General features: G+C 43.7%; 1 protein-coding gene across 8 annotated transcripts in view; it reads right to left on the bottom strand.

Moving 5' to 3' along the window:
- The window catches only part of GRB10 (growth factor receptor bound protein 10), a 152,030-nt gene that overhangs the window by 22,123 nt on the left and 117,144 nt on the right, over nt 1-12,763 (bottom strand). For all 8 annotated transcript variants that reach the window (XR_008575690.1, XM_054814972.1, XM_054814976.1 and 5 more), the window contains one exon: nt 4,605-4,761. Coding sequence is in view for 7 of the 8 variants with exons in the window: in XM_054814972.1 (XP_054670947.1) it covers nt 4,605-4,761 (157 nt within the window). In the remaining variant the exon portion in view is untranslated. The remainder of the gene's footprint in view (nt 1-4,604; nt 4,762-12,763) is intronic.

Below are 12,763 nucleotides of genomic sequence, written 5' to 3'. Positions count from 1 at the left end.
CAAATAAAGAGCTGCTGCTTAGCGCATTAGCCATAACACCACATGACAATACTGCTGTCGGTAGCAGTTAATTAAGGATATTTTGCACCACCTGAGCATTCATCACCTAAACTTCCACATTATCTAGGGGCTTCACAGGTGAAGTTTCAGGTATTGCTGCTGATCTATTGCTACTGTCATGGTCTTAGGCAACTGGTTAAAGTCAAATGTCCTCCACACGGTGATGAGGATGGTGGCCCTATAAGCATGGAGGGCCTTTCAGTTTTTTAAACTATGCTTCCTCCAAAAAACATTTAATTATATTGGTATTTCATCACAGTACGATCCCTGAGAGACCATATGTCCTGCTACTGCCTGCTTCTGTCGTCACACAAAGTTACAGTCTTCACTTTCCTAAGAGCAGGGACAAATCACATCCTGTTCATTCTGTCCTGAGGAAATGCAGTATAGAATCATGGAATGGTTTGGGTTGGAAGGGTCCTCAAAGATCATCCAGTCCCAAGCCCCCTGCCATGGGCAGGGACACCCTCCACTAGACCAGGTTGCCCAAAGCCCCATCCAACCTGGCCTTGAACACTTCCAGGGATGGGGCATCCACAGCTTCTCTGGGCAACCTGTTCCAGTGCCTGACCACCCTCAGAGTAACATTTGTCAATTAGTTTTGTATTTTGATCATTAGTTTGTGTAAATACATCCAGTGACTGTTTCATAGATTGCTCTAGGCAATACCTAGATGATTTTATTTATTAAATCAAGACCCTTTTGAGATTCTGTGGTGATATTCCCACTGATGTAATGTTTACATTTTCATTTTGATGGTGAAAGCCATCTTGAAGAAAAGGTGCAGCATTTCATAGCATGTGCACGTAAAAAGTAAGTTAGTCCTGATCAGTTTGCTACTACTTCATGTAAGTTTTACACTTGGGAAGTCCTTGGTAATTTGCACTTGGTTAGTACAAATGGGATGAACTGCCACTTGACACACCAGCAACTCAACCTCAGCCCTGCTTTGAGCTTCCTGCCGCAAAACTAGAAGCACAGATGTCAGTCTATTAAGTTCAACAGGTCGGTCTGTCTTCAAGCGGCATTGCTGCTGAAGTGACCAGAAATGTCTCCTTTTAAGTTTAGCTGATAGGCTCAACTCAGTCTCCTCTACACACTGCCTAAAAGAATAGGACAGACTTTTTTTTTTTCTTCCTTCTTCAAAATGACCCTAAAATTCTACAGAACTGTAGAAGTGATACAAGATGGGAAAAGGAGCTGGACTCCACTGTGAACAACTCGCAGGCATGGCCCAAAATTCCCACTTAGAGAAACACTACAAATGACAGGTGGACCAAAGCGTGAAATAGCCCACCCTGTTTTCATATTTTAGCAAGCACTGTGTCTAACTGTTCCACTTTTAATTTGTTCAGATTAAGGCAAATCAAATTTAATGCACATGTAAACAAAAAAAAATCTATGTACGTAACTATGCAGCAATTCTTTCCTCTAACCCTACATGTATTTCAGAGCCCTACTACTTTTCTGCTTCAACTACATTAAATAAGATGTATAGTCAATGCTCGAGCTGGAAAAATGAGATTTGTAGGCAGGGATTCTTTCAGTGTCCAGACCCACACTATCATGACAGTCTGTCTTCATCATTATTATTTCTGTTAATGTCCGATACAGATATCCGAGTCACTGTCCCAAACTGATGATAGTTAAGCATGAAATAGCACATAGGGAGAATACCACATTTTATGGACAGGTTAGGTGTATTCCTAGTTGCAAATGAAATAATGGGACCAATTCAAGTTTCACAGACTGATTAAATCTTGACCACAAAGCATTTTAGATACTCGTGGTACAGTGCAGCAGGAACCATTTCCACATGTCAAATCTAAGCAAGTCTGATGGTAAATTGTCACACATTGCCTCCAGTGAGAACACAAATACTTTGTGCAGTCCAATAGTTGTTTGAAGTTATTTGCCAACACACGTGTTATTTGGAATACACTTGACTATGCATGCAAAGCAAGCAGTCAGGTGAAGCTTCCTTAAAAACTGAGACCTGGAAAATCATCACAATTGTAAGTATGCAGCTAGCTTCAAAAATTTGTTCTCGTCCTCAGTCTGCCCAACTGCAAAAAGATGAACTGGTTCTGCAAATAGAGCTCTTTTGGAAAGTAATACTAGGCAAGACTAGGGGAAAAAAAAAAAAAAAGAAGATAGTGAACTTAATGAAGGAACTCGCCTCCATTGGCAGGCTTCAAAATCACCTACAGCATTAAGTCAGCAAGGATGTCTTGAGTCAGAAATAAAGTCTTCTGGAAACAGAATTCTCACTGCTCTTAAGCCATATTCCTTTCCACACTGCTATGTAGCTATTTGCCATTGCTAATATAATTAGCAATCTTATTTCTAGAGGGAAAAATATGGAACATCAGACACCTGGTAATAACTTCACCTAAGGTGCAGACAGATTACTGCCTTGATCTGACAGTCTCTGAAACACAGGGAAGCATTTAAGCTACTGAGAAGCTAGAAATAAGCAGCCATATAACAAAAAAATCAAACTGGAACCAAAACTGGGTGGATGCATGAAAGTTGGTATTTAAAGTTTATTGACTATGTAACAATGTGTATATACTTTGGCCCCCAAATACAAGCAATTGGATGTTGTTGTCTCCCGTTAAATGAACTTTTTCCTTCCCTTTTCTGCCACATCCATGAAATCCATATCATTACATCTTTTTTGATGCTTCCAATACTTTTTTCTTTGTCTGTTTGCTTTTACACCCTCAAAGGCTGAGTTACTTTTCACACAGATCTGCTGTATGGCCCACAGAGGACAGCCCTGGACCAGTCCCTGCCGAACAAAGTTTGGTGGCTGCTGGAGCCCCAACCTGCACACCCCATTTCTCTGTGACAGCCGGGGCCCCGCTTTGTGCTTCACTGTGAAACAGAGGTCCAAGGCAGGCAGGTCCCCATGTATATAAATGCAGCCTGATAAGTATCTTGCTCTTTTCCCATCATTGTTAATTACCAAGTTATTTGTGTGTAAACAGAAGCTTTTGATTTCCTAATCAGCCTCCTGCCCGATTCATTCAGAGATGTCACACACCAGAGTTTGACAGCACAATTAGTCACCATGGAAGCTATTGTGATGTCACAAACACTGAATTGTGGCATCATTGAATGAATCTGGCAGGAGAAGGATGTTGGTTACAAAGGAGAAGGCTTCTGTTTACACAATACCTTGGTAATCAGCAATGATGGGAAAGAGAATATAGAAAAAGAGAGCCTGGTAGTTTAATGAGCATTGATAAAACTGAAAATTTGTAAAGGTTGTTAGAAACACGCCTGTGGCATATTAAGCTACTGAGATAAAGATTCTGTAATTTATACCTTAATTCTTCACCTCATCCTATGTCCTCAGAACTGAAAGTGTATCACAGACATACGCAGTTATTTCAGATTTTTCTATATTAGGAGAGATACCCAATAAAACCATTAAATAATCAGGACATCCTATGATTTTTATTTTTTTTTAGTGCTATTCTGTAAAGCAGTGAATTTATCTCTGTTTAACAGTACGGGTTTAGGGCATAACATCTCCAGCAAATTGTTTGCTCTTTTTTTTTTTATTTGTAAGGGTTCTGAATTACATTTTCAGACATGAAAAACCTCTGTTAGCTACAGATAGCATTCAGAATTCCAGTGCTGATGATCACAGCTTATGATTTGTCTTCCTCTATTTTCTAGAAGAAATTCCCCGTGAAGTATATCACCTAATACTCCAAACGCTACACTTTTCTAAAGTGTTATTGTATGCTATGTAGAATTACAGATAGAGCGTCTGAGCGACATGCAGTTGCAAGCTGCATGGCAGAACCCTGCAACTAATCAGTGCCACAAAATAACAGGAAAAGCAAGACTGAATAACATGAGATCCTTTCAGGTACTGTAATTAAACCAATTCACAGTGTTATTTAATTCCCCACAGTTCTTCCTCTCGCTGCCTTCTTGAAACTGTAACCATGACACCTTAATTTCAATCAGGTGGAGGAGCTGCTGCCTGGAGAGCAGATGCCACTGCTGGTCCAGAAATTGCCCAAGGATTTGCGGGTGGTGCCACCATTTTTCCCTGCCTGAAGTCAAGTTTAGCCAACCCCCTCCCCCACCTCAGCATGTCTAGCTTTCATAAGCATTACTGTAGGTATGCAAAGCTGAGTCTGTTCACCCAGGTCTCCCAGCTGGTGATGAGCTGAGCTGTTTCACAGGACCAGTACTCTAAGGATCAAGCTTAATTTGCCTAAGCTGTTTATTTGCAATAGCTTCAGACACAGCAAGGTAGCAACAGAGCACTAGCGTGAAGATTAGACAATTATTTTTCTTTTTTATAATAAAAAAACAGAGAATGGGAAATAAGAGAAGGACTTAAAATGGCTTAAACGCTTAACATCAAATTGTAATACACAAAAAGCATGTATGTGACTTCAGCTAATGTACAAATAAAAGCAGTGGAAAGAAAACGGTCTGGCTGGAAGCACATTAATATGAATTACACATATTTTATGTTCCCAAGTAACCATGCCACCCCTTTGACCGTTCCCTACCTAATCCTAGGTGAGGGTGATGCTCCACTAGAGTCCAGCTGTTATCATCCACACAATGACTTTTGTAAACGAGCAGCTGACAGAGGTCCCTGGCTGTCATGTCTGCTAGAATCTCGACCACTTTGCTTGTTCCATCTTCACTAAAGACTTTTACATCCTGCAACATAAAGGGTACACTTACAGATCAACAGCTCTGAACATAGGCAAACCACACAGCTACTGTAGAAAAGCATCCTCTTGGTGTGAGGGTTCCAAGCAGCTTGGCAGCCAGGACAAATGACATGGATGATTCACTTTACAACACTTTCTCTTGATGCCCCCTTGCCCTATTTCCCCTCCCCCCTCCCCAACACCTCCCTGCACTAAACAAAGATTCAGCAGGGTTAATATGACCACATACAGAGAAAAAGTGAAAGAGCAGGTTCCGTATAAAGCTGTGTAAGGTAAGCAAACGTGAAACAATATCAAGAGAGTACTTGGGCAACAGTGGGCGAGAGAAATTACATCCAGTCAAACGTGCACAATTTTCTTTGCGATCCCAGCGGAGGCCTCCGAACATTCACAGAGGAGCAGGCCAAGACCCTGAAGATTAAAATGGCTCTCTTGTTCCCCACTAACTTTTGATTGTTTCACTTGGGGAAGTCCCACTTGCACTTCGCTGGTGGATCAATTAGCTAGCACAGTCCATGCATTTCTCTCCCTGCCCCGACTTCTCTTTTGATCCTAGCTTGAAAGTAGTTCGAAACTGAATGTGCACACGCTGCACATCCTAAATATTAATGGAGATGAGAGAACAAGTCAGGAACCTTCTCCCCACCTCCTGAATTATACAGATGCTTTCCTCTTTGCATTGTTCTGCTCAAGCAAGAGACACTTGCCGCAAAATTATTTCTCCGGGCGAATGTGCAGGTCAGAGATTTAAATCAACTCCGCGTTTAAAATGCTCCGCATCCTAGCGAGAGAAGGCGAATCTAACAAAAACCTGGAGGGTAATTTGATATGGAAAATCTTACCTCAACGGCACGTAAAAGGCAGCAGTCGGAAGAACAAGATGGCATTTTAAATAGAGATTGCCTCTTGAGAGAGAGTTTGTTCTCTACCTCCGCCGACCCTTTGTAGCCTACGGCTGGGCGCCCGGGGTGCCGGCGGTGTCAGCGGACGGCGGTACTGTACCTGTCACGTAGCCCCTGCTATGGGGACTGTTTCTGGGGAGGGAAACAACTCTGCCAGAGCTCCACTCAAAGGGTTACACGCAATCTTTGCGGTAGTGAATCAAACCACACTGTGTAGACCAATCCTAGCCCTCCCTCCGACTGATGTAATCATTTCCCACACACTATCAGACTTCCAAATTATTCCCGCCCCCCCTACCCCCCCAAAAAAAAAGAAATTACAAAGGAAATTTGTTTTTATGACCACCCATGGGCGTTTGAGACCCCTCCGGCAGCCCCGAAGTTCAAAGGCGGGGGGGGGCACCCGAAACCCCGGCGGCGGAGGCACGCGTGCTGCCCGAGCGCCGGCGCCGAGCCTGCCCGCAGCCCGGCCTGGCAGCGGCTGATGTCATCTGCCTGCAACTTAAGCACTTGAACTTCTCCTCCCGCCGCTCCCCGCCGCTCCGGGCCGGCCCCGGCTCCGGGACGCGCTGCCCCCCGGGCTGGGTGCTGCGGGCCGGGGGCGAGGGGGCGGTGGCAGTGCCGCACGCCCAGCGGCCGCCGGCCGCCTCCCGCTCCCCCGGCTACGCACAAATTCAAGCCCAGTGAGGGAGGAGTTAAAGCCTCATCTAGCCCAAGTGACTCAAACCCGCGCGTTCAGGAAACGGCTTCATCTGACAGCAGGGATGAGCCAGCTCTTTCAGAAGTAGGCTCTGGAGGAGAGAGGAGAGAGGAGAGAGGAGAGAGGAGAGAGGAGAGAGGAGAGAGGAGAGAGGAGAGAGGAGAGAGGAGAGAGGAGAGAGGAGAGAGGAGAGAGGAGAGAGGAGAGAGGAGAGAGGAGAGAGGAGAGAGGAGAGAGGAGAGAGGAGAGAGGAGAGAGGAGAGAGGAGAGAGGAGAGAGGATCCCGGTTGCTGTAGCTCTGGGGAAGGTATGCGTGCTGTACAATGTTACAGCTGCACTCCCACTCCTGCCAACACTTAACCAAGTCAGAGACATCCTCACATGCACAGAAATTGGGGGGGGGGGAGGGTGTGTGCCTCCGGTTTTTGTCCTGCGGGCAAGTCTATTTTCTGTAATTAGCACCCATTTTACAGTAAAGCAGCGCAGCGTGCATGTGGAGCGGGGAGAGGGACACGCGTGAATGCCCGCGGTACCGGCAGCAAGGGCATCGGTTTGCAACAGGCGAGCGCAGCTCTCGCATTCCCTCTCTGGACGTGCAAGCACACCGACAATCCAATACTTAACAGGAGAGAAAGTTGCTGTTGTATTTGGTTTTAGTAGGGAATGGGGAGGGACTAATACCCACTTGATTTATTTATTTTTTAAAAACTACTTTTTATTGCAATAGATTGGAAAGGAGTGACACAACCGAAAAGGTGGTGGTGAAAGAATTCCTTTCTGCTTTCGGCTTGCTCGGTGCGCATGACTCCACTTTCTGTATTGAAACTAAACTATTTCGGACAGATTTCCTGCCTCAGGAACCAACCTGGTGACATCATTCATTCATTCATTCATTAGTCGCTGAGAAGCACAGCCCTGTGCTCTCTGCCTCAGCCTTCACAGGGGAGCCCGTACCGGGCATACACTTTTGCAACACCTGAAGCACAAAACCCCCTTTTCCTTCCCTGCTGGGAAAGAGGCAGCAATATAGGACAGGCTGCACCTGCTTCGTGTCACTGCCAAGTCCAAGAAGAGAGGGAAAGCTGTTCTGCCGAGGGTGCCTCTCGAGCCCTCGCAGGTGGAAAAAAGCGCTGTAAGACAACCACCACACTCTTCCCTGCTCCCAAGCACAGAAATACTTATTGGAGTATGGCCACTGGAAGGCAGCTACAGCTGTCCCTTATGCTCATTCATGCCGTGCTCCCTCGGTATGAAGAGGTCACGGGTACGTGTCCCACCCTCCCCCTCCTTGCCCACAGCTTGAGCCGATGCCGGCTATCCAGAAGTACAACAGCGTCTCAAAGCAGATACAGGGCGCACAACGTTGGGCTGTTCTCTGGTGTCTGACTGTTGTAATGCCACGTGAGCCAGGCGCTGCAGGCAGCGCCCCGTTATTCTCGCACCACGGGGAGTACTGGAGCTGTGTTACGAACGCAGGTACATAATGAACGGTCATCAGTGGGGGTTTTTAACGATGCCTTTAAAGCCCAGGGACGAGTGTTCAGTGGGTGGACGGTGTGAACGCAGAAACAAGCAAGTTAACTTCCCTGACTATTAATAGTGCTGTGTTTGCTATCAAGGGCAGCACAAGGCTGTGTATCACCACTGACATCACGGATATAAAAGACTGCATCAGGAGGGGATGTAATGGCCTGAGCTGAACCCTGCCCTGGAGGACGGGAGAGAGACGGAGGTGAGACGAAACCCCATGCCTCTGCAAAGGCAAGAGTGCAACAGTCCCTAAGAGGCTTATGCAAAAAGGTAAAGGGATTTTATGCCCCCACACAACGCTGCAGAGCATGACGTATAACCACAAACATGAAACCAGCTCGACAACAAAGCTTCAGCTCAAACTTTCTGACAGTTTCCATGACAAAAGAGGCAGGTAACAATATTCCTGTATCACAGAGGCGACAAAGTCAGTTGGTCAAATCTAACCCCCTCACATTTCCTCTCTTTTCTTTTTTCTTTTCTTCAATGAAGCATCTCCTACTTTAAGATGTTAAGGGCTCCCTATTCAAACTTCTTCCACCAGAAACAGTTTTACTTGCAAAACTGAGTTGGGGCTTATCATCTACACAGAAAAATGAAGTAGAACTCATTCTGAATAAAATACTCTAATAATGAAAGCACTTATCCTGAAGAGGGGTTCAGAAAGTTAGTCTGACACTTTTGCCCTGCATCCCTCGGAGAAATGCAGTGAAATGCAACCGCAGACTGCCTGCAACAGTGATTTACAAAAGGCCCTAATTACGTCAGCAGCACAAGGCACCTTCTATTCAAAATTAAGGTTAAGAATGCTAAGCCAACCAGAGCACTATATTGGCTGAACATTCAGTGCTTTACAGTGCAAAGGAGCAGATAACAGACTGCACCATTGTTCTGGGAAGAATTCTTCCCCCAAGCTTTCTTTTTTTTTTTTTTCTTTCTGACAGACAGAAAGACTTAAAAATTAAAAATTTAAAAGAACATTAATATTCATCACTTCAGTGGTTTCATATAACAGGTCACGCATCTTGAGTACCCTCATGGCTGTTTCATCTTCCAGCCTCAGTTCCTCAATCTCACTGCAGTATTTTGTGTGCATCAAGTAATGCAAACATTATTACGGATGAGGACAAAAAAAGCCCCAGTCGTGTCACGGTCACATTACTACTACTCTACTTTTCTATTTGTGCCATTTTTTTCTTTTTTTCTGCAGAAGAAAACCTATGACTATATACAATTATAAAAAATCACGCTTTTAAATGATGTTATGCTGAAAATCTTCAGCATCATACAGATCCAAATTTGCATTCTACAATCTGAAATTAATCACAGTGTAATTTATATCAGTGCCAACCAACATTTGTTATCCTGGATTATGACTCCAAACTAAGTATAAGGAGAGAGTGCCAGTTATCAGAAGGCCCTCTGACTGAAATCTAATAGATAAAAGGTTTCAGTACACTAGTTCTTCAAGAGTTTCCCTTTATAAGAGATGAAGATCAGAGACATCATAGAAAGCCATTAAAATACACTGAAGAGTCATTACCAAGAGCTGCACAAACTGAAAATCAGTCCAGCAAGTTTTGACTTTCATCCCCCAACTTCACTCAGCAAGATTGTTCAGACATGAGAACCATACCATCAGTGAGGTAAACAGAAAATTTAATTGAAATGCATGTACCTCGTGCAACCAGGAAGAGTGATTTATTGCAGAAGGCACCTATGTACCAGGCAGGTACTTGATGTTTTTACTGGAACTCTGTTTTGATGAGATCATTTTTCTGAAAGCTTTCTATACTCAAAGCTCATGAGCTTGTAAGAGCAGAGTCAGTCACTGGAGGAATGGGGAAGCTTTCAATTAGGTTCAGTCAACTCAAAGCTGCTGAAGACTCAAGCTCTGCATGCAGGTTACCCTTGAACTGCTATTTGCCTAGTTGAAGAAGTAACCAAAAAAGGAAGGATTTGCTTCCTGAAGTTGCAAACCTTTGATAAAGAAAAGCCTCTAAGCACGCTCCGTGCACAACTGACAGGCAAGCAACTCCGTCAACCACATCTACACGCTGGAGCACCAGCCAGTCCCCCCTTACTTGCCCAACAGCATTAAGGCAGCTTTATAAGACATGGGAATTTCAAGTGCTGCAATGAAATAAATATATAGGTCAACCCTATGGTTCCTTTTGCCTCTTTTGTTACACAGCTCATGCAGGAAAAAAGCCCTTCAGACAAACAGCAACAGCAATACATTGCAGATAGGATCACTTATATACAAGGCATTAGACAGTACTTCCTTATATAAGAAAAACAACTGTGAGTTATTTGATGATTGCTTTTTTTCCCCCTACATATAAACATAAAACCCTAGGAAATGCTGAGGTTAAGGTTCTCATAGCAACATTAACTCTCTCCTCTGGCATATACTATATTTAGGTGCACATTTACAAGCCTATGAACAATAAAGGAGAACAATTGTTGTAAGATCAAAATCTTAAGTCTTTAACTTTCATATTCAGAACAGAAATCTTAAATAAAAAAAAATAAAAAAAAGACTTAAGTTGACCATGTTACAAAACCCTGGTTCTGTCCTTCTTTGCTGGGCTATCAAATTTTAAACCCTTTTCTGAGAGTCAGAGGAATAAGTTGACTTGGAAGGGAATCACAGTATCATCATATGTTCAGCAGTCAAACACCAATAATAAGTAAAATAATCCATGAGGGTCATACCAGTGAGACAGGTTTCAGGAATCACAGTGGGGTGGGCAGAGAAGGGCAGGGCAGGATTAGCGCCCTGTTCAAGTCAGCATCTATATTTGGAGGGCTAGCGCTTCCGAACCCATCACGAATGACTGCCCAGGCCCACGTTCACCCCAGGTAATTTTAGAGAGTTAAATTCCTTCTGAAGCTAAGGGACAGAGATGGGGTAACTTAAGATCTAAAGCACATGACAAAGGCATTTGTGTGTCTCTGCTAGCTGCAGAGAGAATCTAAGCTCCTGACTCTGGACTTCAGCTGGATGCCTTAAGCTATATTGGCTGAATTCAGGCCACGGTGACTAATCAAGCAAACATGTCTCTCTGCACTATTGGCATAATTACGCACTGCAATTGTTGACATTTGAGCTTAAAAAAATAAGCAAAGTGTGTGTTGTTGCATATACACAAAGCACATTTAAAGGAACATGTACAACGAGCACATTTGGGGTACTATTAACGTTTAAAACCCGAATATTGTGAAAACAAGCCAAAGCTTTTCCTCCTTTCATTCAAAATTATGTGTGAAAATGGCTATTTGTTACGGAGACACTGGATGAAGTCTACACTTGTTATGTGTTTCTATCTTCTCAAAACTTAAAGTACTAATGCCCTCTGTATAGGCTTAGGCTTGTATAGGAACTCCGTGGCAGCTTCTTCAAAAATCTCAGCTACTTACATACAAAGGCGTGAACCGTGCAATGCGCTTTTAAGAAAAGACCATACAGAGCACATCTTCAAGACATAAGCACTGCCCGCATGAACAAAAGATTTATTCCAACGTGTGCTCACGTACTTGGAGGCTGAAGGTTTGGAAACTGTAAGTTGCTACCCTATAATTTCCATGTTTTGCAAATAAATAGCAGAATGCAGTTTTAAGTGACACATGCCTACATGCAGACAACACACCAATTTTGTGACAGTATCCCCAAAAGCTGTTCCAGTCTTTCCCACTTTGGTTTAATGCTCACATGTTCAGATAAATCATTTGACCCATATGACATTTTCACGTCTTCCCACTCGATTCCTCATGTGCCTCTCATTTTTAGGTAAAAGAAAGGAGAAAAGACTAATTTTCAATCCTTTTACAAGTAACAATAGGCCTTTATGAATTTTGCTGAAGCTTCTGGGTATTTGCAGGATGCTGGAAGGCAGAAAGCTTGGGAAGAAAGAGTTTGGATAGGCTTGGACACAGCACCAGTACACACCAGTAGGAAGGCAGCCCAGCAACAGCCAGCTCACCCAGTCCTGAGTCTGGGGGGTCCAGACTCTTCCTGTGGTCACAGCACTGACAGATGACATTTTCTTCTCTGCCTCCATCCTCCCCCACCCAACATTTGCCATTAGTTTTGATTATAAGTCTGTAAATGATCCCCCTTCTCTCCACACAGCTCCTCCCAACAGCTATTACTTTTCATGCAGAAATCCTTTCTAGTTTCTAGATCCTTTATGTAAGGAAAAAAAAAAGATAGTTACAGGCACTGTTACACTCCTTTGATTATGTAGTGAAAGACTTTAAGTGGTGTTGCTGGCATTAACCTTTATCTTTCATATATTTTATTGTGCAATTTATCCCTAGATAGTTTGCAATCTTCCTCAGCTGTGCTTACAGAATGCATTATTTATTGTCTGAATTTGCTCCAAGAGAAAGGTTTAGTAGAAAAGTTCTTGCAAACACAATTTAAGTCACTAACAACCCTAGAAAGGGTAATACAAAGAAAAACCATAATAATTTCTTCATTAAAATTCTTAAGTAACCAAGCTAGTTACTGAGTATTTTAAATTGTTTTGCCATTATAAATTACCCTGTAGAAAAGGAATTATTACCACATCTTCCTTGCTGCACAGGCTTTCAACCACAAGAACCGCATTAATTTGAAGCTTGGCAGACAGCGCAACAAGGCTCCAGGGAGCAGCTTCCCATAGGATTTAGAAAAACGGTGCAGGTCCCGAAGACTTGGACGTCTCCTTCTTTCCCAGGAGGACACTGTGACAACTGCAGCTGAGGCACTTGCCATCTGAGTGCCCCGGCCACCCTACAAGCCAGAAAGCCATTTCAGCATAGGGTCTGGCAATGTGCAGTTGGCTTCTCACTCTGATTTACTGTTGTCC

This window comes from Grus americana, chromosome 2, assembly GCF_028858705.1.
Source record: "Grus americana isolate bGruAme1 chromosome 2, bGruAme1.mat, whole genome shotgun sequence".
NCBI classification, from domain to species: domain Eukaryota; kingdom Metazoa; phylum Chordata; class Aves; order Gruiformes; family Gruidae; genus Grus; species Grus americana.
This window is presented reverse-complemented; position numbering and strand designations above follow the sequence as displayed.